The sequence below is a fragment of the Suricata suricatta genome, chromosome 8 (assembly GCF_006229205.1).
Source record: "Suricata suricatta isolate VVHF042 chromosome 8, meerkat_22Aug2017_6uvM2_HiC, whole genome shotgun sequence".
Classification (NCBI taxonomy): Eukaryota; Metazoa; Chordata; class Mammalia; order Carnivora; family Herpestidae; genus Suricata; species Suricata suricatta.
Genome location: NC_043707.1, coordinates 11,384,647 through 11,411,174, shown reverse-complemented (window position 1 = coordinate 11,411,174; position 26,528 = coordinate 11,384,647). Strand labels below are relative to the sequence as shown.

The 26,528-nt window shown below is 48.7% G+C and overlaps 1 protein-coding gene across 4 annotated transcripts in view; it reads right to left on the bottom strand.

The window, feature by feature from the left end:
• Positions 1 to 637: 637 nt before the first annotated feature.
• BFAR (bifunctional apoptosis regulator) overlaps positions 638 to 26,528 on the bottom strand; it is a 31,216-nt gene continuing 5,325 nt past the window's right edge. For 2 of the 4 annotated variants that reach the window (XM_029947563.1, XM_029947561.1), the window contains 7 exons: positions 20,295 to 20,570; positions 18,191 to 18,395; positions 16,970 to 17,139; positions 14,234 to 14,378; positions 5,636 to 5,809; positions 3,508 to 3,710; positions 638 to 1,969 (listed from right to left, as the gene is read on the bottom strand). In XM_029947563.1, coding sequence (XP_029803423.1) covers positions 1,777 to 1,969; positions 3,508 to 3,710; positions 5,636 to 5,809; positions 14,234 to 14,378; positions 16,970 to 17,139; positions 18,191 to 18,395; positions 20,295 to 20,557 — 1,353 coding nt within the window. In that variant the 5' untranslated portion in view covers positions 20,558 to 20,570 and the 3' untranslated portion in view covers positions 638 to 1,776. Of the gene's footprint in view, positions 1,970 to 3,507; positions 3,711 to 5,635; positions 5,810 to 14,233; positions 14,379 to 16,969; positions 17,140 to 18,190; positions 18,396 to 20,294; positions 20,632 to 21,756; positions 22,502 to 26,528 lie in introns of those variants that run through there. The other 2 variants (XM_029947564.1, XM_029947562.1) reach the window with 2 other exon arrangements.

The following is a 26,528-nucleotide window of genomic DNA, read 5'->3' as shown; positions in this document are numbered from 1 at the left end:
TCAGCAGGGCACCAGACCATCAGTGTGCAAATAGTGTGCGGTGTCCCCAGACCTGCTGCTGCTGTCCGGGACACGGGCAAAGTCGGGCGGCCCTAGGGCCTGATGAGCAAACACAGGAAGTAGGAAAACACTCTCCCTCCTTTCACTTCAGACACCTTAGGGTGGCTCCCGGCTCCCTGTTCCCAGCAGCTGGGGACTGAGGTGTGACTAGAGGGTCGCATCAGGCAATGCAGATTTTCTGTAGCTTCTAAGCATTCATTTTTTTCTCTATACAGAATTTTTTTTAAGTTTACTTATTTTGTGTATGGGGGGGGGGGAGAGACAGAGAGTGAGAGGGAACCCCAAACAGGCTCTGCACCATCAGCCCATGTGAGGCTCAAACTCAAACCGTGAGATCATGACCTGAGCTGAAGTCGGATACTTAACCGACCGAGCCACCCAGGTGCCCCTAAAATGTTTTTTAATGTTTGTGTATTTATTATGAGAGAGAGTGAGGAAGGGGCAGAGAGACTCCCAAGCAGGCTCCCCACTGTCAGCGCAGACCCCATGCGGGGCTTGAACTCACAAACTGCAAGATCATGACCTGAACCAAAGTCAAGAGTCAGACACTTAACTCAACCACCCAAGCACCCCAGTAGAACTTTCACCTATATAAAAAAATCTTTATTTTGCTTTCAAGTGATTTCTTCAAACTTTCAGATGCAGTTTGAGTGAAATCTTCAAGGATCCAAAGGATTAATGAATGGTTCAGAAGAGTCACGAAGCAACGCCGTGGATGCAAGCTTACCTCTGTGGGGCCGATCTCCAGACAGCTCACATTCGCACTTGCTATCTTCATTCCGGAAGGAAATCAAAGGCCCTGCCCCATCGTGTTGATATTTACAATGACAGCACTTGGTGTAATTACACCTTGCTGTTTTATACATCAGACCAGGACAATAAGATCAGACAGTGTGAGGTCCAAGTACAAAATGCCTCCTTGAACGTAAGGGCTATCCTGGATTTTTACAGATTAAATTCCTGAAAACCAAACCAACCCACCCCCCCACAACAGTTTTAAGCACTGAGGCAGCTGGGCCTCTCCATTGCCTCCTGACCGCTCCCAATGCCCCTGGGAGCCAGGGGTCCGGAGTTGCAGAGATCACATGCAGAAAACCCCGCCAGCCCGGCCACCCCCCATCTCAAATGGAGCCTTTGAGAGGCTTCACTCGGAAGCACCTGCCACCTCTTCAGTGATACAGCATCGTCTGTTGGATGTGGGCTTTTCCTCTATATTTTTTAGGGGCAACTGTTTGTGCCAAGGACAAAATCTTTTCCCGTTTCCATCAATTTGATTTAGAGAACAGGCCTGGCCCCAACAAGCCTGGTCTCGGGCTCGGCCTGGGGCTGTGACGTGCCCCGGGAGCCTCTGTCCCTCGCTGAGGTCAGGGCAGTTGGGGCCACTGACCCAGCAGCCTTCTGAGGTCGCCCTATTGCATCCTCTGGGGACCCTGGGTCCCGGACAGGTGCAGTGGACCAGGCCCCCCAAGTCCCTGTGAGGAGGGTGGCCAGGTGGGAGGCGCCGTTGTTGCCGGCCAGACTCTGGGGAGTCGGTCCCTGGCGCCATGGTGCCCCAGGCAGAGGGAGTGGGGACTTGGTTGTGGCCTCTAACAGACCAGCACCTTGTTCACGGGGCAGAGAAACAGGAAGTCGGCCCCCTCCCCACCCCGCATTGGAGCATCCGTGCTCACGTGTCAAGGAGGCTAGAGGAATCCTCCAGAGCCTGAGCGCTGCCAGTCACAACACCTGGGTTTCTAGCCGTCGGACTTCCTTGACCACGAGATCGATGTTAATAATGGGGTTGAAGTACAGGGCCCAGTAAAATAGACAGTTGCAAACAAACTGAGGGATGAGGGGCCAGAACATGGCCACAAAGAGCCCCTGTGTTGACACTTTCCAAAAATGGCTCCACATCCTCTGAGGCACAGTCCTGTAGAAAGAAGAGAAGCTTCTGAGACGCGGAGTCGTGCTCAGACACGTGCTCGGACCCCGGGCCTCTTCCTAACGCGCAGCTGGCTGCCTGTGCCGCACAGACCTGGCCTCCTATCCCTGGGGCCCGAGTGGCACCTCTGCCCGCTCCCGGGATGCAGCCCCCACGCCAGGTGAGGACCGCCTAGCACAGCCCCACCTGCTACGTGGCTGTGTACATACACACTTGCATGTACGGGATACACACATTTTCTCTGCGAGGCTGTGGGCTGTCAGGGTCCAGACTGTCACCTCCTTTACCCAAACCCCCGCAGTGCCCAGCAGAGAGCCAGGGGTGGAGCAGGGCCTCACTAACTCTGCGTGGATAAGCCAATGGGATTTTTGGCAGGTTTTTGGAACTGTTTATAGGCTAGTTACTGACTGACGAGGCCAAGTCTCTGAGTCATGGGATGTGTAAGGCCAGTGTGGTGCTGGTGTGGGGCTGTGTTACTTCTGTCTGCCCAGTAGCCACCCCTTCTCTTCTGGAAACACCTTCTGAGTTTTCCTCCTGGGGGCCTCCTTCCTCATTCTTTGCCATGTGGTCTTGGTGGGGCTGATGAAGCCAGCCCTTGGTTGGGGGTGAGGGCAGGCCTTGAGCTTGGATGGGGAGAGCCTGGCACACCCCTGCACCGTGGGGTAAGTCTGGGTGGGCATGTGACCCACGCTGGGCCAATCAGGGTGAAGGAGCATGGGCCCCGAGACTGGACGTGCTATGGGGAAGGAAGTGCCCTCGCCCCAGCAGGGCTGCGGGGCCGCCCTGACGCACGCCTGGGGTGACCGGGCGTCTCGTGTGCAGTGGCTGCCTGACGAAGGCCAAGTTAGCCACATGGGGTGGCTCGCTCAGTTATGCATCTGACTCTTGGTTTTGGCTCAGGTCCTGATCTCACAGTTCATGAGTTTAAGCCCTGTTATCAGGCTCCATGCTGACAGTGTGGAGCCTGCTTGGGATTCTCTCTCCCTCTCTGCCTCTCCCCTGCTTGCTTGTTGTTTCTCAAAAATAAAGACACAAATATAAAAAAAAAAAAAAGAAGGAAAGCCAATTTAGGCTGGTTTCTGTCACTGGCAACCAAGAGTCCCGGCCCAACTCTCTCATTTTACACATTAATCTAGAGACGTTATTAGTGTCCTGACTGCGGGCAGAGCAGGATTGGAACCCATGCCTACAGAACTCCTCACCAGATCTCCTGATGCTCTACCACCCTGCCCCCTTCCATGGAGTACCTTCCTCTCACTTCCTGTTCCTTCTAAACTCCGCACGCACAGCCGCACCCCAGGAATCACCCAGGAATCACGAGGTGTGTTACTACACGGGGATTGGATAAAGGGAGAAACACTTCCGTGAGCAGCACCAAAATGTCCCCACCTCCAGATGCGAGGAGCTTCTATCCGCTGTCTAAGCCGCGTCCCTAAGCAGAGCAAGGAGCGTTCTCACGTGTGGGAGCCCGAGGGGCCTCTCCCTCCACCCGCTGCCCCCGCCGTCTCCCGTGTGAGAGCACTCACTTCAGTTCGCTCCTCGACCAGGCCCTCCAGAAGGAGGAGAGCTCCAGCACCGAGAGGAGCACGGCGTCGGCGATGAGGAAGCGGGACGTCCAGTAGTGGGCCTCCAGCCAGCCCCACGCGAACTCGGCCACCAGCTGGTACGGGAGGAGGGAGCACTTGACGAGGAGTCCTTGCCACTGCTTCCACGTGGGCTCTCGGAGGTCCTTTAGCGGGACATGAAAACACGCAAAAAACAGACCCAGAAGATCGTGAGGACTGACTTTCATGGAGACTACTGCGGTCATCACAGTGAACTTCACGCTTATTACAACACACACATAGCCAACAGCAGAACATGAAACCTCCACCCATCAACTCGCCTTTTAGGGATCCGACACTGCATAAGTGTCACCGAAGAACTGAACAGAGATGCTGGTTACGGAACTCTGGAAGCTCAGAAGTAAAAACCTAAGTGTGAGCTATAAACAACGAGGCTGCAGGGGCGCCTGGGTGGCTCAGCCGGTTAACCGTCTGACTTCGGCTAAGGTTATGATCTCATGGTTCGCGAGTTCGTTCCCTGGGTCGGGCTCTGTGCTGAGAGCTTGGAGCCTGAGCCTGCTTCCGATTCTGTGTCTCCCTTGCTCTCTGCCCTTCCCCTGCTTGTGCTTCTCTCTCTCAAAAGTAAATAAACATTAAAAAAAAAAAAATAATGAGGTGCAATGAATATAAATTCACCAGTTTTAAAATTTCTTCATCACTGCATGGGTAGCTCAAACGATTTCCTAAATTCAACATCTTAGCTGCTGTAGGAGAACAGATCATGGGAAAATTAAACATACACTTTGAAAAAATAATTTTGGGGAGAATGAAAGACTTTCACTACAGATATTAACAGATGGGGGCCTGGGCGGCTCAGTCGATTAAATGCGCGGCACGGGCCCTGGTCCTGGCCCCACAGATACGAGCAACAACTCCTGGAGGCACCCAGAGGCTTACGGACGCTGAGCAGGACTGAGGACTACGAAGCAGATACTCAGTACCCCAAGAAGAAAGTGAGCCTGATGAGCGCAGGTGTTGAGGCTTGTGAAAATGGAAAGGGGAGGGGTGGGGGGCCTCTGGGCTCCCGGTCCAGAGCGGGCAGCTAACAGCAGGAAACCGGGTAATTAGGCAGGCACTGTGCATGCGGGCTAATCAGCAGGCTTTCAACTACATCCATGGCGCAAGTCAAGCAGATACCTGACTTTCATATTTTATAAAGGGTTTGTGGACATTTAGAAATTGTTTTTTTCTAAGTTTATTTATTTGAGAGAAAATGTGGTGGGTGCACATGTGAGCTGGGGAGGAGCAGAGAGAGGGAGAGAGAGAGAATTCCAAGTGGGCTCCACACTGTTAGCGCAGAGCCCGACACTGGGCTTGATGTCATGAACCACAAGATCATGACCTGAGCTGAAATTAAGAGTCAGATGCCTAACTGACTAAGCCACCCAGGTCCCCCTAGAAATTATTTTAATATTTATGGCTGTGGATCACATATGATGATTCCTACATGCATGTGGCTTTTACTTAAATAGATCAGAGGGACTGCCCCCAGAGCAGCAGTGCAAAGGACATTACCCTGAAATGACCAACCGGACACAGAGACAGCCCTGAGTAAGTGGGAGCCACCAACAATTCTGAAGATGCAAAATCCAAGGTGGGTGACCATCTCTGCCGGGGCCTGTGCTCAGCTGAGGGGACACCAGTGAGCTGGACAATGGCTTAGGATGGATGGCAAGCCTCCCTTGCGGTGGGACAAAGTCACCCTTCGGGGATCCTCTTGAAGACAGTACCAAGCTGGAGGGTCCATAAATTTAAACCTTGGGCCATCTGGACCTGTTCTATCTTCTTTTATGACAAAAGCAGTCACAGTTTTCTCCCCCCCCAAAGAGTTCAAGTCTGGAAGGGAGCCTTCTTGTTATGCAATGCTGGAAATGCGACCGGCTTCGGGGAGTGGGGACGTTCTGCTTGATTTTCTTTCATAGGGGTTCTCCTTGCAAAGCCCAGATGAGGGCTGGGTGGCCGCCCCCCCCCCCCACTCCCCCCATCCACCGCCACGTCTCCAATTCCGGATGGCACCGAGGAGGGCCACCCAGGCATCCTGCCGACCTACCAGAAGCCTGGTGATGATGTCGTCGCCGGCCGCCTCTTCCTGCAGAGGGCAGATGGTGTGGATGAAGGGCAGGAAGGTGTCTGTGTAGTCGAACAGGTAGAGGTACAGCAGGCCGAGCCTCGGGGAGTTCTTGAGGGCGTACAGCAGGAACAGGGACCTGCCCGGGTTCACGGCCTGCAGACGACACGGCGAGGGCAGGGTCACGTCACCCCGTGGCGGCCAGCTCCCCGCCCCACCTCCCCCCGGGCTCCCTTCACAGTCTCACGCCCGTTGCCTGCAGCTCTTCTGTGTGTGGTTTGCACAGTGAATGAATGCGTGAGTGAATGAGTGGCAAGGAGAGGCCGAGTGATCCCTCTGTTGGGCTGTACTTAATAAAGGCCCAGTCCTTCTCCATGGCTTTGGTGTGTGGGGGTGGGGGGAGCTTTGAGATGCATACTCGAGGCACTGCTAGTGAAACCCAACTCTGTTGGAAAACAATTTTGTGACATGTATCAAAGAGTCTTCAAAATCTTCAACTTAACCGATCTATCAGTGGGCACCACTTAAAAAAGGAATCAGAAACACAGAAGGCTTTTACGCACAAAAGGTTTCGTGCGGCACTGTGGATGAGCGAGAAAAGGTGAAACCTGAGGCCTCAGTGATGAAGTTACAGTAGATGTTTAGCACAGAGTTCTCGCAGTCACAGAAAAATGAATGTGGGCGGTGCTCGCGTTACAGTGTTTGGTGAAAAAAAGATTCAAAGACATGGAGCTAACTGATCTCGCCGGTGTCAGCCCCATACAAAGCAGGCCTGCTCCGCGCCCCTTCCTGGAGCAGCACCTGGCTCACAACAGATAGAAATATTTGTAGAATGAATACATCAAAAAACGCACTAATTAAACTATGCACAGAAAAACGGTCTAAGAAGAAAACAGAGCAAAATGCAACGTTAACCGTGCTGGACTCTCAGGTGGGAGTGTGGGGTATTTATTTTCATGTTCATCACTTTGGTAAGTTTTGCTACAAAGAATGTGCATTTATGTTTTTCCCGATAATAAAAGTAACTTTAGAGTGATTCCCTTTACTTGATGCTATTAAGCATCAAATAAAATGGCCAAAAGATACAAATGGCCAGTTTGCCAAGGAAGATACACTAAAGATGGATGGCAAATAAGCACATGACCAGATGCTCAAGAGAAATAGGAAGCAGGATCTATTTTCCACATTAGCACTGTGCACTTAGTTGAATGGGGAGGGGTGGGGAGCAGGGCTCATGAAGGGGCAGGAGGTGGCGTTGGGGACCCATGAATATGTTCATTAGCTTGGTTGTGGTGATGATTTCACAGGTGTGTGTGAGATGTCCAAACTTATCAAACTGCTGAATGGATAAAGAAGATGTGGTGTCCATACACACAATACTAGCCATAAAAAAGAATTAGACTTTGCCATTTGCAACAGTATGATGGACCTCCAGGGTGTTATGCTAAGTGAAATAAGCCAGAGAGAGAAAGACGAATACCATATGACCTCACTCATATGTGGAATTTAAGAAACAAATCAAACAAAGAAAAAAAGAGACAAAAAAACCAGACTCTTAGAGAACTGATGGGTACCAGAGCGGGGTGAGTAGGGGGATAGTGAAACGGAAGATGAGGATTAAAGAAGACACTTATGATGAGCCCTGAGTAACGTACAGAACTGCTGAATCACTATACTGTATACCCAAAGGTAACGTAACACTGTATGTTTATTATACTGGAACTTAAAGAAACTTATCAAATTATACAGTTTAAATGTGGGTATGTCAATTGTAGCTCAATAAAATTATTAAAACACATTCAACTTATTTGATGCTATTAATGGCTTACTGTTAAGTTTTTAGAAAAGAGTCTCTTCAGAGATTCACACTCAAGTATTTAGGCGTGAAATAGTATGATGTTTGGCTATGCTGTAATATAATCCCACGCACTGGGCGTGTGCGGAGTGTGTAAGTGTGGGTGGGGGTGTGTGTAAAATAGGAGTGGCCACTAGTCAAAACTCATTGAAGCTGGACATGCGTATAGTCTTCTATTTTCGTATGAACCTGACATTTTCTATAGTAGAAAGATTTTTAAAAAAGGTCCAACCTATGAGATGGCTGATTTCAGGCCTGGGATAGGAAAGGTACATGGATAACTTGAACAACCCGTCACATAAGGAAAGAAAGTACTTGGACAGCAACATGCAAAAGAATGAAAATGGACCCCTTTTCTACACCGTATACAAAAATACATTCAAAATAGATTCAAGACCTAAATGTGAGATCGGAAGCCATAAAAATCCTAGAAGAGGACAAGAGTGACTTCTTTGACATCAGCCATAGCGAGTTTTTTGAGTTATGTCTCCTGAGGCAAGGGAAACAAAGTAAGAAATGAACCATCAGGAGTATATCAAAATAAAAAGCTTCTGCTTAGTGAAGGAGACCATCAACAAAATTAAAAGGCAACCTATAGAATGGGGGAAAATATTTGCAAATGACATATCTGATAAAGGGTTAGTACCCAAAATATATAAACAACTTATGAAACTCAACAGCCAGGGGCACATGGGTGGCTCAGTGATTTCCACTCAGGTAATGACCCCACATTTGTGAGATGGAGCCCCACAGTGGGCTCTGTGCTGGGTGCAGAGCCTGGTTTAGACTCCCTCTCTCCCTCTGCCCCTCCCCTGTGCACATGCAAGCTCGCTCTGAAAACAAACAAAACAAAAAACAAAAACACCATCAACATGCAAAAACCGAACAACCCAATTAAAAATTGGGCAGAAGTCTTGAACAGGCATTTTCCAAAGAAGAAATACAGATGGCCACATACCCGTGAAAAGATGCTCAACATCATTCAGCATCAGGAAAATGTACATCGAAACTCCAATGAGATACCACCTCACACCTGTCAGAACGACCAGGCTCAACAACACAGGAAGCAACAGGTGTTGACAAGGATGTGGAGAAAAAGCAACCCTCCCGCACTGCTGGTGGGAATGCAAACTGGAGCAGCCGTGCTGGGAAACAGTATGGAGGCTCCCCAAAAAGTCAAAAACGAACTGCCCTGCCTACAATCCAGCACTGGCACTACTAGGTATTTATCCAAGGAATATAAAAATACTAACATGACCCCAATGCTCATGGCAGCATTATCTACGAGAGCCAAGTTATGGGAATAGTCTAAGTGTCCAGTGGCTGAGGAATGGATAAAGAAGATGTGATGTATATATACAACGGAATAACACTCAGCTATAAAAAAAAAATTGTACACTGTTCACTGGAATGTAAAATTTTTGTTTATGTTTTATTTACTTTTGAGAGTAAGAGAGACAGCATCAGCAGGGGAGGGGCAGAGAGAGAGGGGGGACACAGAATCCAAAGCTGGTTTTAGGCTTTGAGCTGTCAGCACATAGCCCGATGTGGGGCTCCAACTCACAGACAATGAGATCATGACCTGAGTCGAAGTCTGATGCTTAACTGACTGAGCCACCTAGGTGTCCCAACTGCTAACTGGAATTTAAATAAAAACTTAAAAAAAAAAAGTATCAGACTTTTGAGGTCATATTAAAAGGACTCATGGGGAAGTACATTATACCTCAATTCAAACGTTAAATTTTAAAGATAGGCTCTAGGGGTGCCTGGGAGGCTCAGTCAGTTGAGTGTCAACCCTTGGTTTTGGCTCAGGTCATGACCTCAGGGTCATGGGATTGAGCCCTGCGTGGGGCTCCACGCTCAGTGTGGAGCCCGTTGGGAATTCTCTCTCTTCCCTCTCCTCTCTCTCCCCCTCTCCCCACTCTTTCTCACTCTTAAAATAAAGCTCAGGGGCTCCTGGCTGGCTCAGTCAGTTAAGCATCGACTTGGGCTCAGGTCGTCATCTCATGGGGCATGAGCGGGAGTCCCGCAGCGGGCTCTCTGCTCTCAGCACGGAGCTTGTTTCAGACCCTCTGTCCCTTTCTCTCTGCCTCTCCCTTGCTTGTGTGTGCTCTCTCTCTAAAAACAAACAAACAACCCACTAAAAACAATAAATCTTAAGAAAAAAGGACTCAAGGGGCGCCTGGGTGGCTCAGTCGGTTAAAGTGTCCGGCTTCGGCTCAGGTGATGGTCTCACTGTTTGTGGGTTCGAGCCCCACCTCGGGCTCTGTGCTGATAGCTTAGAGCCTGGAGCCTGCTTTGGATTCTGTGTCACCCTCTCACTCTGTTCCTCCCCTTCTCAAGCTCTCTCTCACTCTCAAAAAATAAATAAGCATCAAAAAAAAATTTTTTTTTTAAAAAAAGAAAAAAAAAAGGAAAAGTACTCAAAATAATTTGATGTGACTTTTACTCCAAAAAGATGTGACAACCTGAGCATCAATGAGAATAATTACTGAAAGGTATTCAAACATATCAAGGATGTGAAAATCATTGGTTAATAATGATCCTAAAGAAAGAAACTGGTTATTGATCTGGGCAAATAGGGAACCGAATCATTATCATGAAATTGGTAAGTAAAGGGAAAGAATCAAACATTTAACCTACCTACTGCGCTTAGGGTAATCCAAATGGTTACTGAGGGAACTTTTCCTTTTTTAATTTTTTAATTTTTTTTAGCTGTATTTAGCTAACAAATGAAGAAATAGGAGAATTACAGTATCAGCAAGGTCATGGTGGCTGCTACCATCAGACAGAAAGAGACAATCAGACATCATGAGCCGCCTGCTGGAAGAAAGCGTCACCAGCTGTGAAGCAGTCGTGTCAGAACACCTAACCCAGCGCAAGCCTCCAGATTCACCTGCTGAATTATGGGATGTCCAGGACATCACGTGTCTGGGGACAGGGGGGCCTGTCAGGGGACTACGGGACAGAACGCCCTGGTTTCCCTCTCAAATAAATGGGTAACAAGAAGAGGGAGGGAGAATCCAGTAACAGAGACCTAAGAGACAGGATAACCTAATGTAGACCTTGTTTGGAAATCAACTAGAAGAAGGAAAGATGTAGTCTATTTGAATACCTACAAGTTAATTGATATCAGAGAATTCGGTTTTGTGTTTTAGAGATTCACAATGAAATCCTTACCTATTTCATGGACTATGAATATGGAATATAATATGGAAAAATAAGGTATCTTAGATTTGCACAAGAGTCAGGGGTGGGAGGTGGGGGTTATCACTGAGATGAACACGGCCTTAAGTTGCTGGAGTTGGTAAGGGTACATGGCAGTTTTATACTCTTATCCTGTTTCTGTGTGTGTTTGAAATAAAAAAAAATCTAACTTAAAAACATTTTTTTAATATTTATTTTTGATAGAGAGAGAGAGAGAGAGAGAGAGAGAAAGAGAGAGACAGAGACAGGGCATGAGGGGCAGAGAGATCAGGAGACCCAGAATCCGAAGCAGGCTCCAGGCTCTAAGCTGTCAGCACAGAGCCCAACTCAGGGCTCAAACACAGAAAGAGGGAGATCATGACCTGAGCAGAAATCAGATGATTTACCAACTGAGTCCCCCAGGAGCCTCTCCAAAACCTAACTTCTAAAAGATATCTTTGCATCTAGGTTAGACAGAAAATAACATGGGGATAATTCTTTATTAAAAGTGTTTCCCATCCTTTTTTTTTAACCACTCCTTAAGAAATCTTTTTTTTTAATATTTATTTATTATTGAGACAGAGAGAGACAGCATGAGCAGGGGAGAGGCAGAGAGAGAGGGAGACACAGAATCCAAAGCAGGCTCCAGGCTCTGAGCTAGCTGTCAGCACAGAGCCCGATGCGGGGCTCGAACCCACAAACGGTGAGATCATGACCTGAGCCAAAGTCGGACGCTTAACCGACTGAGCCACCCAGGTGCCCCTAAAATTTTTTCAATGTTTATTTATATTTGAACAAGAGAGACAAACAGACAGTGTAAGTGGGGGATGGTTAGACACAGAGGGAGACAGAATCCAAATCAGGCTCCAGGCTCCCAGCTGTCAGCACAGAGCCTGATGTGGCATTTGAACCCACAGACTGTGATATCACGACCTGAGCCAAAGTCGGATGCCCAACCGACTGAGCCACCCAGGTGCCTCAAGAAATCTTTTAAAAATGTTTTTTCATAACCCTGCCCCCATGAAATGTTAACAGCACAGATACACTATAAATCTGTTTCTGCACAGTGCTCTTTCACAGGGGGCGGCACATCACACACTCTGGAAGACTTCCGGGTTCCACCATCGCCCTGGGGACAACACTGCTCTGGGCGAATACGCAAGCTCTCCAGGGGGCACCGGTCCCGGAAACAAAGTCTGCGTGTGTGCCGCCACTTCATGGTTAGTACAGGAGAAGGGGAGGCGGCCAGGGAGTGGAGGTGCAGGGCTGCTGTCACGGTGGGTGCCCGGCACCCAGCGAGGTGGTCACTGTGGCAGCAGGTGCATGGGAAGTGGTCCCCTTCCCATCTAAGGAGAACTGGAATTGCACCAGGACACTAGGGTTGGAGGAATCTTATCACACACCTTGCGGCCTTTTGGCTAATTGTCAAATGGCCACCCACAGGGACGGCTGGTGGCACAGAATATCGGGAGGAGCCGAATGATGAAGATTCTGCCTGCTTTTGGGGCACCTGAGGGGCTTGGTCGGTTGAGCGCCCGACCTTCGGTCAGGTCATGATTTCACCGTTCACGAGTTTGAGCCCCACGTCAGGCTCTGTGCTTGGCTTGGAGCCTGGAGCCTGCTTCAGATTCTGTGTCTCCCTCTCTCTCTACCCCTCCCCTGCTCATGATCTCTTTCTGTTTCAAAAATAAACAAACATTAAAAAAAAAGATTCTGCCTGCTTTCACACTGGGTCTGGAATCATGTGCCCATTCGCTCTGGTTAATGTTAAGATTACTTTTATGTTTTTTAAATGGAAGGTCAACGCTTGATGACCCACAAATGTTCTGCCAGGTACTAAAAACCTACTAGAGGGCTAATATTGGCTACAAAAAACCCAGAGTTTACTGCATCAACAAAATAGGTAACTTAAGATAAAAGCAGAGATTTTCCAAAATTAAACAAGTAACAGCAATAACACAAAAAACAACAAACCTTTTACCTAAGGACCTCCATGCCCTTTCTTCAAAATTTTTGAAGAATCTTTTTTTAGGTTTAAGATAATACATATACACAGCCAGCACGATGTTTTCCAAATGGCACAGAAATGTGTTAAGCGACACACAAAATTCTCTCGTCCACCCAAGCCTCAATCCGTAGAGGAAAACACTACTGACAGTCTGCGTGTCCTTCCAGACACACTCTGTGCATACGCCAACACACAGCTGCGTACACACGTGGGGGTTTCCAGGGCGCGGTTCCCTGCTTTCAGCGAACAGCACGACGAGGGCATCTTTCCTTGTTAGCATGCCAGCGGCGCCACCTTCTGCCGTGGTCCCGGATGGGTGGGCCTTATTTGTTGAACCTGCCCCGATGACGAGCGCTCGCTTGTTTTCTGTGTGCTATTACCAACGACGCTGCAGCGAACACCTTGGTTAATGATGTCTTGGGGCTCAAAGTTCAGCTCTCACTGTGACTGTGACTCTGGGAAGTCATTTACTGAGGAGGGGACGGGCGCACAAGGCCCGGGTGCCTGCTGGCGTCCCACAGCCAGCGTGTCCTGGAGAAGCCTGGCGACGAGCCCAGGCAGCCGGGCTCCCAGCCCAGCTGCTCTGGCCTTGACCGCTCCCCCCAACCCCCACCATGCCACCCGTGTTCCAGGTACGAACAGATCTGCGAAACGGCAGATCAAAGGGCAGGTGTGGTTTGAACGTGACGCTTACTGACAAACTGTTCTCCAGAGAGACTGCCCTGATTTAGGGTCCGGTGCACACATGAGTGTCTTTTTCTTCACATTGTAACGCACTTGTCCTTGACAATAACACGGGTGAAAACGATGCCAGCTGGTTGTTTCAGTTTGCACCTCTTTAATGACTGAGCATTTTTTCCCATGAACTCATTGGTTACGTGTAATTATTATATGTCTCCATGCAAATGCAGAAGTTTGCTATGTCGGTACATTTCGGGTATCTTATAATAAAAAAAAAAGTCTTCGTTTTACAGCATTCGCTCAATCTCCTCCGTGAAGGAGGCTCGGCTGGGGCGGCCCCAGCAAAGAACACTGTGTCAGTACCTCATGAAGCTCAACAGGCCCACTTCCTGAGCTCTAGGCACCCCCTGGTTCACGGAATCATGAAGCGTAAGAACTCCCCAAGAACTGCCACAGCAGCACCGTCTCTAACAGCAACAACCTCCATGTTCACCGACAGGAAAATGCATGAACATGTGCTCCACAGAGAAAGTGCGGGAACCGGAGCCAGAGAGGTCAAAGCTCACAGCTGCCCACAGAGAGACCTGCTCTGTTCCCGGCTCTTATGTTAAGGTTAGGGGCCCGTAAAAGGGTGCTCCCAGCACCTGCGTGTGCACCCTGTGGCACAAGGAGGGAAAGGTGACCAGTTGGGGGCCTGGCTCAGTGGTAGGAGCGCGGCTCCCCTAGAGGGCGGGGAGCTGGGGCCTCAGTGGTGTCTGTGATGTGTCCCTACGCAATGGGCATGCAGATGACGGAAAGGCTGTTCTCTAGACTTTTTGTAATTAAACAATGAAATAAATAAAGAGCTCACCTTATATTCCCAGAGATTCTGGGGGGGCTTCACCCCGAGGGCTTTGACCCGCTCCAGTTCCAGCAGGATGGCTCTCCTGTGGCTGCTGTTTTCTATGCTGTACGGCACCCTTGAAAATTCTTCCTCTGTCAGAGTTAAAAGCAGCCTGTTGGGGGGGGGGGCAGGAGGAGATTCCTTTTGAGATGATACACTGGAAGCAAACTCTTCACACCCGGGGCTCCGTCCTACCCCACAAATCCTTGAGATCCTTAGATCCTTAGTGTACAGGTAATAGTAGGAAGAACAGCAGATGACTGTGTGCTTGCTGTTTGCCAGTGGCTCTCTGAAAATACTTCCACAGACCACCACTGAGCCATTTAACAATTCCGTACAGTAGGTGGAATTATGGCCATCTTGTGGATGAAGGAATGGCTGAGAGGAATAGAGTGGCTCAGCGAAGGCACCCCCGGCCTGATTTGCTCCTAACTTCTGAGCTGAAAGCTCTGAACCCTCCCAGATTACTCTAGTTTTTCGAAGGTGTGTGTATATAGAAAAAAAATTGGAAAGAAATTCAATAAAATGTCACTACTTGACGAGGAGCTGTTTCCAGGGTGGGGGTGGGGGTGGGGGGCGCCTGAGTGGCTGAGCCAGCCAAGCATCCAACTCTTGGTTTCGGCTCAGCGCACAATCTCACAGTTCCTGAGTTCAGGCCCCGCAGGGGGCTGTCAGCTGATGGTGCTGAGACTATGTGAGATTCTCCTTCTCTCCCCCACCCCTGCTCATGCACACACTCTAAATAAATAAATAGAAAAAAAAAGAGTAGCTGTTTTGGGGTAATAATTTAATAAAAATAGTTGTAGATCCCTTATGTGGTCCTTCCATTGGAAAACATCAGCCCACCTCCGCAAGAACCCATCGTTCAAGCCACCCCTGCGCAGGCACAGAGCCACTGGGGAGGGATGTAAAGTCATGTCCTCCTGTGGCTGATGTGGAAACACCTATCAAGGTTGTAAACGTTTATTTCCCTTGACGTGGGAATTCCAGTCCCCGGAATCTATCTTCTGGCAGGAAGGCGATTAGGCAAATATGCATTAGCCAGGCAGAGGACAAAAAATTTTTTAACCACAATTTGGGGGTGGGGGTGGTGCTAATTCTTACAAAAAGCAGACAATTCAACTGGGAGCAGTTGGCTTTCCCAAAGGAGAGTCAAGAGTTGTAAGTTCAGTTGAGGGGGAAAACATGACCGGGGGGGTGAGGTGGGCAGGCAGGCGGCCTGGCAGTGAGGGGACGGCGCATCTGGAACAAGCCACCCCGCTAATCTGCTCTCAGCACCGCGTGGCACACCAGACTATCCCTACACCGTCCCTCCGAGGAAGCAAAGAGCCCAAGAAAGAGGGACTGTGCTCTGGAAGGGGCCGTGGGGACATGCTGATGGGCAGGGGCAGGCCTCCCCTGGCCTGGCAACTCCATTCTGGAATTCTTGTATCAGGGCATTTGCTACAATGTTGCCTGGAACTGCCTGGAACAGGAAAAAGGAAACAGCCCAGATGTGCATCGGTAGAGATCAAGTAAAGAGACTGTAGTACATACACACAAATACGTACGTATATACGCACACACATATATGTATGTATAATCACAGGTCCGTTTAATACAGTTATGTTTTCAGTTTAAACAAATAAATAATATACATTTATGTGTATCTCTGTATAAACATGGGTAAAAAACCTGGAAAGATGTCCAGAAAGATGCTAACAGTGATTTCCCCTGAGGAGTAGAATTATGAGGGTATTTCACTTCCATACCCTACAGTTCTACGTTATTTTAAAATAACTAAAAAATACAGGCAGAGAAGGACAGATACCATATGTTTGCACTCATAGGTCTAACAGGAGAGACCTGACAGGGGACCATGGGGAGAGGAAGGGGGAAAGAGAGCGGGGGAGAGTGAGGGACACAGATCAAGGGAGACTACTGAATACTGAAAACAAACCATGGACTGAAGGGGGAGGGAGAGGGTGATGGTCATGGTGGGCCACTTGTGGGGAGAAGCACTGGGTGTTATATGGAAATTAATTTGACAATAAACTATTAAAAAATAATAATTAAAATATAAAAAAATAACTAAAAAATACATGGTTCTTTTCTGATTAAGAAGCAACACAAAAAACGTTGGTCGCATAAAACGGATCGGCCGCTCTCGGGGGACAGTCTGACAGCTAAGAAGGGAAGCACGGGGCGTTTCTTCCGCCCCAGCGACCGAGGGCGGTCCCAGGGACACGCACGGGCGCTCGGAAACGGGGCTACACAAGACCCCGCACGCAGCTCCGCTGGCCAGAGCCCGGAGACGGAGCAACCCGAACGCGTCCCGACTGCAGGGCTCGTAATGAGACGGGCGCAGCCACAAGCGGGAACGCGGCTCAGCGGTAGAGATGAAGGCGGCACTGACCCGCGTGACACGGGGGATAAGCCTTGAGAATGTTCTGCGAGGTGGAAAGGCCAGATTTACACGGATTCCTCTCCCGGACAAATCCACAAAGGAGAACAGTGGTCGCCAGGGGATGGGGGCGGGCGAGCGGGCCTGAGCTTCCTTACTGGGGCATGAAACCGCTCTAACACTAGAGGACTGCGCACGTCTGCGGAGACATTAAACAGCATGACTGGACACTGTCACGGGTGAACTTCACACTATGGCCGTGGCTCAATAAAGCAGTTTACGAAAAGGTCAAGGACACGTGAGAGGAGCCTGCGTCTCACCTTCCGTTCACTCTTTCAGATAAAAACCGGTCTCTGTAGAGAGAGGCCCAAGGGCCCAGCTGCTCCAGCCAGAGGACCACTTCTTCTGCCGTCCATTTGGCCACCGCCTTGTGGACCAGGAGGTCGTGCTCGGACTCCCTGCTGCTCCAGTGGTACACGAGCAGGACCACCTGGGGACGAGGGAGAGAGGCCTCAGGACGCAGAAAGGTCAGAGAAGCCAGCTTCTCACATGGGAGTGTGGGGCGGGGAGGGGACGGGACGAGGCTGAGCCTGGCGGGGGCGACCCGAGTCAGTGTGCGGGGGCATGGCGAAGCCACCGGCGCCGCTGGGAGCTGGGAGCAGAACTGCGCGCAGGCTCCCGACTCTGCTGCGTGTGGGTCTCGAGGGGACAGAGATGGGCACCCGCGAGGCTGCAGCCGCGGTCCCACATCTGGCCGACACAATGGACTCATGCACCTTTTCTACTGGGAAGTCTGTAACCTTTAAATTTTGGTAGCACGGGGCACCTGGGTGGCTCAGTTGGTTAGGCGTCCGACTTTGGCTCAGGTCATGATCTCGGGGTTCTTGGGTTTGAGCCCCGAATTGGGCTCTGTGCTGACAGCTGAGAGCCTGGAGCCTGCTTTGGAAAATGTGTCTCCCCCTCTCCCCTGCTCACACACTCTCTCTCAAAGATAAACATTAATAATAATAATAACAACAAATTTCTGTAGCACAGAACCAAGAAGAAAACGGTCTCTACGTGAGACGTTAGTGAAGGGCTGTGCTCAAGACTCCACCGTCAGGTAGAGATGGTCTTGGATTCCAGTTTTAATACCTTCCTGCAACTGTTCCCCCGCCTCTACAATGGGAATAATAGGAGTGCCTGCCTGGGTCAGTCAGTAGGGCATGCGACTCTTGACCTCGGGGTTGTGAGTTCAAGCCCACGCTGGGGACAGAACTTACATTAAAAAAAAAAGTTCTAAAAACAGAAATGAATAAATAAATAAAATGGGAATAATCATGGTGACTACTGCAGGGGTGAGGCTAACAATCACTGGGCTCTGAATATTACAAGGTCCACTTGACACAGCACCCCTGAAGCGTCGTCCACCCCAGCAGATGTCACACGTGCGGTGAATGACCACACACGGGTATGCCATCACATTCAGCAGAAGTGACGTCAGTGAGAACTGGGGAGGGCCGGGGAGGGGGGTGGGGGGAGAGACACAGCGATGCGCTTACCGCCACGCCAGTTAAAGCGGTGAGCACTCCGGAAAAGAACCCCCCACCTCTCTGCGGATTCGCTCGGCCTGTGTTGGTGGCTAAAGGAGCCTGATCATTCCCGTATTTCTGAAAGGCTGCAAGACTCTGGACTATGTCACTATTCTGCTGAATGTCTTCAAATCGCATTCTGATGGCATCAGGAAATAATTTTTCGATGGCATCCCTGTGGAGAATAGGAAAAAAAATCGCAAGACAGTTGTTTGACTTATGATGTTTAGAAGTCAAAATAAAAACTGACAGTCAACATTTAATAACATACAGGCACTTTAGAGCAACAGTCAAGACCAGATATGCCTTAGTTGATAACAGCAAAAAAACTGGAAGCCTGTGTGTCCACTGCTAGAAAAGAGTCACACCATGGGCTATTCACACAAGGGAATGCTTCGTAGTTTTAAACATGAATTTATAGGATATCATGTGTACTGAGATGGATAAATTTAAGACATACATTTTGTTGAGTGAAAATAAACTATGGGGACGCCTGAGTGGCTCAGTCACTTACATTGTCAGCTTAGGTCATGATCTCATGGTTTGTGGGTTCGAGCCCCGTGTCAGGCTCTGTGCTGACGGCTTGGAGTCTCGGGCCTGCTTCCGATCCTGTGTCTCCCTCTCTGCCCCTCCCTCACCTGTGTCTGTCTTTCAAAAATAAACAAACATTTAAAAAACTAAAAAAATAGCTGTGGAGACTTCCAGATGGCAGACTGCTGATGTGAGGAAATACTTGCATTTCCTACTGGCACACGTACGGACAAAAGTATCTCTAAAATTCTGAAGGAAATCACAACAGAGTCATGACTGAAATGACCCTGAGGAAAAGGAAGAAAGGGTTGTAAGATGGGGAGGAAGAGGGCAAGGGGTCTTTAACTTTATCAGTAAGAACTCTTTTTTTAAAAAATTTTTTAACATTTATTTGTTTTGAGAGAGAGAGAGAGAGTGTGAGCAGGGGAAGGACAGAGAGAGAGGGCGTCACAGAATCTGAAGTAGGGTCCAGGCTTTGAGCCCGTCAGCACAGAGCCTGACACAGGGCTCAAACCTGTGAGAGAGACTGTGACCTGAGCCGAAGTTGGACGCTCCACTGACTGAGCCACCAGGCACCCCAGAATTTTCATTTTTTATTTTATTTTTTTTGAGAGACAGAGAGAGACAGCATGAGCAGGGGAGGGTCAGAGAGAGAGGGAGACACAGAATCTGAAAGAGGCTCCAGGCTCTGAGCTAGCTGTCAGCACAGAGCCCAATGTGGGGCTCGAACCCACAAACCATGAGATCATGACCTGAGCCGAAGCCAGACGCTTAACCGACTGAGCCACCCAGGCGCCCCATTTTAAAAAGAATATATACAAATGAAGGTATCTAAGTATTGCTGATGTTATTCAACATAAATTCACAGGAAAGAAAAAAGCGTGCTTGTCTTTGTTTTCGATTACACATAATCAGAGAGATCTCCCTTCAGTTTAAGACCAACCTGCAGGTAACCCAGGCTGACAGGTGGGAGCAAAGCGCTTGTAAATAGATCTCCTATGAAAAAGAGAACGTTAGGTTAACATTTTCTGGGAACTTTCTGGTACTCTGTGGGTATCAAGAAGGCAACAGAAGAAAAGGACTTTAGGCTCAAAGACCTCATGGGTACATTATAAACATGGACGCATGCGGAAAGGAACCCGCTCTCCGAAAGGTCTTGGCGTTTGTTGCGTGAGGCCATACGCGGGAGACCATCTCGACTGATGTGAGGCCTGGAACAGTTTGTCAAAGATTATGAAAACCAGCAGCAAACTGATTTGTACAGAACTGTTTAGTGCCGCCATTTTCTCTGAGACCGAGGGTTTCTCAGTGGATACAAATCGATAAAAAGTGTTACAAGACAAAGGATTACAAGCGAAGGCCTGATAACCCGAAATTTTTTTCCCCTTTATGATAAATAATCACAAACAAATCACGGTCACCTGTCAGGAAGGGGTCTGGCTCTGCGGGTCCTTGAGGGCCGCCCCCCCCAGCCAGGCCAGCAGGTCTGGAACGCCCTGCGCCTCTGCCTCCTCAAGCACGGCTGCCCCGGCCCCGGCCTTACCTGAGGAGGATGTTGACTCTGGGGAAGCCTTCCCACTTCTCTCTGCACTCCGGACACTCGGTCTTCCTCGAGGAGGCCCACCATAGAGCCAGGCAGTGCCGGCAGAAGCTGTGGCCGCAGTTCAAGGTGGTGGGGTTGACCAGGGTGTCGTAACAGCAGTGGCAGGAAAACTCGCTGACGGAAATCCGAGGGCTGGGGCTCCTGAGGGGGTCCGCCTCCTCCAGGGCCACCGTGTTCCGATCATGCTGCGCAGACTCCTCCATCTCTCAGCAAATCCTGGGATTCACAGGGACGGAAAGTTTCAGACTTGGAAAACTGCTGCAAAGCATCCTTAAATCTAGGGGGGGAAAAGACAACAATGGAGCTAGGACAAGTAGTTTAGCAGGTGTTTGAGATGACAGCCATTCTGTTAAAGCTGACTTGTGTAAATCAGCTTTCTTTGAAGTTTATTTATTTTGAGAGAGAGAGAGACTGAGTGAGCGTGAATGGGTGAGGAGCGGGGCTCCTCACAGAGACCAACACAGCGCTTGATCCATGACTGTGAGATCATGACCTGAACCGAAACCAAGAGTCAGATGCATAATTGAGTGAGCCACCCCATTGCCCCATAAAAGCTGATTTTTACTTTTTTTTATTTTTTATGTCTCTATTTTATTTTGAGAGAGAGAGAGAGAGTCAAAGAGTGAGCTGGGGAGGGGCAGAGAGAAAGGGACACACAGAATCCAAAGCAGGCTCCAGGCTCTGAGCTGTCAGCACGGAGCCTGACATGGGGCTCTAACTCATGAACCATGAGATCATGACCGGAGCCAAAGTTGGACAGCCAACCAACTGAGTCCCCCAGGCGCCCCGGAGCATGCTACTCTTCACCTCAGGGTTGTGAGCTTGAGCCCTATGATGAATGGAGAGATTACTTAAATTGGCTGAGATTACTTATAATGGCTCACGGTTCCTGAGCTCAAGCCCTGCGTCAGGCTCTGGGCTGACAGTGCAGAGCCTGCCTGGGATTCTCTCATTCTCTCTCTCTCTCAAAATAAATAAACTTTAAAAAGAATAATAAAAAAACAAATAAAAAAAAAATCTTGAGGTGCCTTGGTGGCTCAGTCTATTAAGCCCCTCGATTTTGGTTGAGGTCATGACCTCATGGTTTGTGGGTTCGAACTCCATACCCAGCTCTACACTGACAGTATGGAGTGTATACTTTCTTTTTCTCTCTCAAAATAAATAAATGAACTAAAAAAAAAAAAACCCTTCTTTTTGGAAGAAAGAGCTCAAATAAGTGTTCTTAGTGCCAAACCCTAAATCATTTGGTAATCATATTCACTTATTACTTGTATGTTTAGTAACATTAAAAAAATTTCCCAAGTGCTTTCCTGTAGGCAGTTCCTTCAAATTGCTAAGGAAGTGGGAGGCCTGATGCAGATTTTGAGAAAAAGCAATCATTTTTGTCAAGTAGCTCCTTTACCTGGCTAATACTGATTAAACAACTGGCCCGAGGAGAACACTGTCCCAGGAAATAAGTCAGGAACCACTGCTATGTAACGAGCACCTCCTAGGAGCTGGGCACTGGGCAGGCCCTCTAGGTACGTTCAGGGTCTCCTCTGGATCCAGTGTCAGAGGAGACACCCCAAGGCTTCCAGGGAAGGCTGGGCAGAGGCAGGACAGACGGGCCGGCTCGGGCACTGCTGTCAGTGCTAGGACATCTTAGAGGTAAAATGTTTTACTCACTTCTGGGGGACAAAGAGGGAAAAGAGCACAACAGTGACAGGCAATAAAGAAAGGGATCGATGCTATCTGAGAGCTGGGAAGGAAACAGCTGACAGGCTCTGAGGACGAGATCGGAGGTGCCGGCCTGTGTCGGAGCTGGGGAGGAAGAGCGGAGCCCGTGAGCAAACGCGGCCCATCTCAGAGAGAAGGTGAAGCTGAATTTTAGAAGAGTTGAGTGTGAGGTGATGACAAGACTTCGGACCAGAACAGCCTAGTGAGCAGCTGGAGGCACAAAAGTGCAGCTGGGAGTTAAGAATGAGGCCAAACGCACGCACTTCCGGGTAATCTGCAGAGAAATGACAGCCTGTAATGAAGTTAGTTTCTCACCAATTAGCCTTCTGAAACTAGAAGGTACCAGTTGCTCTCAGGTTACCTAATCTGAAAGATGATTTCTCGTGAGAGAAAACAAACCACACACTGACACCTAAAATGTATCTTTGGGGTGTGGGTGGCTCAGTTGGAGGAGTGCCTGACTCTTGACTTTGGCTCAGGTCATGATCTTGAAGTTCATGAGCCTGAGCACAGAGCCTGCTTGGGATTCTGTCTCCCTCTCTCTCTGCCCCTCCCCTGCTTGTTCTCTAGCTCTCTCTCAAAATAAATTAAAAAATACACTTAAAAATAAATCAATAAAATAAAATGTATTTTTTTAATTAAAAAAGCTTTGAATGTTGATTTTTATGATAGAGAGACAGAAGACAAGCAGGGGAGGGGCAGAGAGACGGAGACAGAATCTGAAGCAGGCTCCAGGATCCGAGCTGTCAGCACAGAGCCGGGTGCGAGGCTTGAACTCATTAAGCAGAGAGATCATGACCTGAGCCAAAGTCGGAAGCTCAACTGACAGTCACCCAGGCTCTCCTAAAACGTATTTTTAAGTTGTATTTTGAGAAGCTGAGGTGGCCACTATCTTTGTCTTATGAGTGTCTTTAACTAGAAACGGCATGGACTTGAAATACATCTTGGGAATTTTGCTACTTTCAGTTTCCCCTAAATCCAAAATGTGAAAGCTAATAGCGAAAAGAGTACACATCTTAACCAAATTCAGTTGCTCTTTTCTGCTATTTCTGTCTGCATCTAGGTTACTTCCAAGAGGGAAAACTTCTTCCAAGGAAGAAAGTGCTCTTCGGGGATAAGATGTAGCTCAGACACTGAACTTCCCAGCTGTGGGTCAACACACCCTCCTGCACCGGCAATGATCGAAGGCCTCTTGGAGTGTGGTGTTCTTAAGGATGTTTTTAGATGTTCTCTATAAACTCGGCCCACAGCAGGAGCGGTGAGAGGGTCTGCTGGCTCTTTCTGAGTCCCTGCCCAAGCAAGCACGCATGAGAACATCCCTGGGTCTGCTGCCCTTTTTCCCTGTTCTCGAAGGCCTCAGAGAGGATGCTGGGGGTGGGGGCCGTCATGAGGACTGGAGGAGGAGATCCGTTTGCTTCTCCAGCCCCTGTGCCCAGTCCACATGGATACACTTTGGTTTGTGTTTCAGCACCATCACATTAGGGGCGCCTGGGTGGCTCAGTAGGTTAAGCAAGTGACTTTGGCTTGGGTCATGATCTCATGGTTTGAGTTCAAGCCCCATGTCGGGCTCTGTGTGGACAGCTTTGGAGCCTGGGGGCTGCTTCAGATTCAGATTCTATGTCTCCCTCTCTCTCTCTCTGCACCTCTCCTGCTCAAGCTCTGTCTCTCAAAAATAAATAAATATTAAAAAAATTTTAAAAAGAAAGCATCACATGAAATGACAAGTGTTAATTACCTAGTTCAAAGCTAAAGGGGAAGAAGGCCCGAGTTTGGAAGTCTGCAAGACTGTAAACAGACAGATCTAAAATGACAGGTTGAACACCACAGAACTGAAGAGTACAGCAAACCTGTGGGGGCCCAGTCACTCTAAAGAGCTGTGGTTTCTGAATACAACTCCGGGTCTTTAACTGATGTCTGTAGGGGCACGTCAGGGGGTCTGTGCACGCTCTGAAATTATATGCCAAGCCTGTGTTTTCCATATGAGGATGTAATATGAGCTCTTGCCTAAAGGAACTCTATAGTTTTTGTTTAATTTTTTAAAAGTTTTATTTAAGTAATTTCTATACCCAACATGGGGCTCGAACTCACAACCCTGAGATCAAAAGTTGCATGCTCCTCTAAGCCAGCCTGGCACCGCAGGAAATCAATAGTTTTTATTAGGCTATCAAAGAGGACCAAGACTGAAATAAAGTGAAAAACTACCCACCAGGATAAAGAGTTAAACTGCTCGCTATCCCACTGCTTCCTGGGGTGGTTATGAGGAACCAGGCAAGCCCTTCCACAGCACGAGTCATGCACGTCCACCTTCTCTGTCCTGGAACAGTCTCAACACTGGCAGCCACCAGTCCCCGCTGCTGACACCTGGCCTTCATGCAGGCTTTCACATGGGTGTTTCTCTTTCTCCCTTTCTCTCGCTTTTTTTAAAAAACTTTTTTTAGTTTATTTATTTTTTTGAGAGAGAGAATGTGAGCAGGGGAGGGACAGAGAGAGAGAGGGAGTCACAGAATCGGAAGCAGGCTCCAGGCTCTGAGCTGTCAACACAGAGCCAGATGCAGGGCTCAAACTCATGAACTGTGAGACTATGACATGAGCTGAAGTTGGACGCCCAACCAACTGAGCCACCCAGGTGCCCCTCTCTCCCTTTCTCTTGAATTTGGTCCCGGCATTAAAAAAAATCTGATTTCAGGGTCACTTGGGTGGCTCAGTCGCTTAAGTGTCCGACTTCGGCTCAGGTCATGATCTCACGGCTTGTAGGTTCCAGCCCTGCGCAGCTCAGAGCCTGGAGCCTGCTTCCGATTCTGTGTCTCACTCTGTCTGTCTCTCCCTATTCATGCTGTGTCTCTCTCTCTCAAAAATAAACAAACATTTAAAAAATTTTTGAAATTTGATTTCAGGGGCACCTGGGTGGCTCAGTTGGTTAACCGTCTGACTTCGGCTCAGGTCATGATTTCACGGTTCATGAGTTCGAGCCCCACATCAGGCTCTGTGCTGACAGCGTGGAGCCTGCTTGGATCTTGTCTCCCTCTTTCTCTAGGCCCTACCCTGGCTTTCCCTCCCACTCTCTGTCTCAGAAGTAAATAAACATTAAAAAAAATTTTTAACAGGAAAGGACAATGCATCCTATAAAAAATCTGATTTCACATCAACACCCAGACTCCTGGCTTCTGCTGAAGAACATCAGGTAAGGGAAGACTGGGACGGCATACGGAGTGACAAGAATCAGCTCGAGCTGGGTGACTTGGCAGCTGCGCCCTTCAGATGGGGCAGGGGCGCTGGAGTTTGCTAGTCCACACCCACGTGTCTGCCTCCTTGACCTTGGGGGAGTATTTGCGTTTTTGTGACCCCTCCCGTAGGCGATGCAGTCGGAGTCTACTGATGAGCTTAAGATGTTCCTAGGGTAACTGGTCTTAGACCCGGAGGCTTCTGGAGTTCTATCAGCTTATGGTTTCCCTGTCTCTTGATTTGCTAGCAGGGCGTTTACCACCATTACTGAGAAAGTGATGGCCGCCAAGGTCTTCCACACGGTTTTCTCTTACCGACTCTGGGGCCGGATACCCGCATTCGGTGGACTCTGCGTGCGAAAGGCTCTGGGGGAGTCTGAGGGCCAGTCTAAGGATTCTAAGTTGGCTTTTGTCTCATCCCCTCCTCAGAAACCTAGGTCAAAATGAATGAAGAGTTTGTAGGCTCTTGTATGAATCACATATTGAGTACAGGCCTTTAAGACGCCTGCTTTAATATTATGGAGATATTTACATCCTGGTTCTGAGAAACTGTAATTATACCAAATTTTTTCCTTCTGTTTATTTGCATCACGTAACAATGATGTATACGTCTCAGTTTTAAAATCAGATGACACGTTCTGAGTCTCCCCTTCACTATTTATGAGCCAAGAGACTGCGGGCAAACAGCTTATTCTGACATCTCACCAATGTAACTTTTAAATGTTTATTACTTTTCTTTTTTGAAAAAGAGAGAGAGAGAGAGAAAGAGAGAGATCTCAAGTGGGAGAGGGGCAGAGAGCGAGGGAGACAGAGAATCCCAAGCAGGCTCCCTACTGAAGTGCAGAGCCCTTCTCTGGGCTCGAACCCACAAACTGTGAGATCATGACCTGAGCCGAAAACCAAGATGCTTAACTGACTGGACCTCCCAGGCGCCCCTCACCAATGTAAGTTTTGTAACACCCGGAGAAATATTATTTCTTGAGGAAAATACCATCTCTAAAATTTCAGTGTCAAGAAATGGCATAAAGTAGTAGAAAGCACAACCATGTAAAAGATGACATCAACCAAGCGTATCACTAATCTTTTCTAAAATGTTCAAGGGGGTGGCCTGTTTGCACAACTGACAGGAAACAATGGCCACAGTGTGATGACTTAGGCAACTGCAAGATCTCTGGCATTGTAACCTTTTCTATAGTTCCCCAGAGAACTACCTGACATGGTATAGTTACCTGAAAAA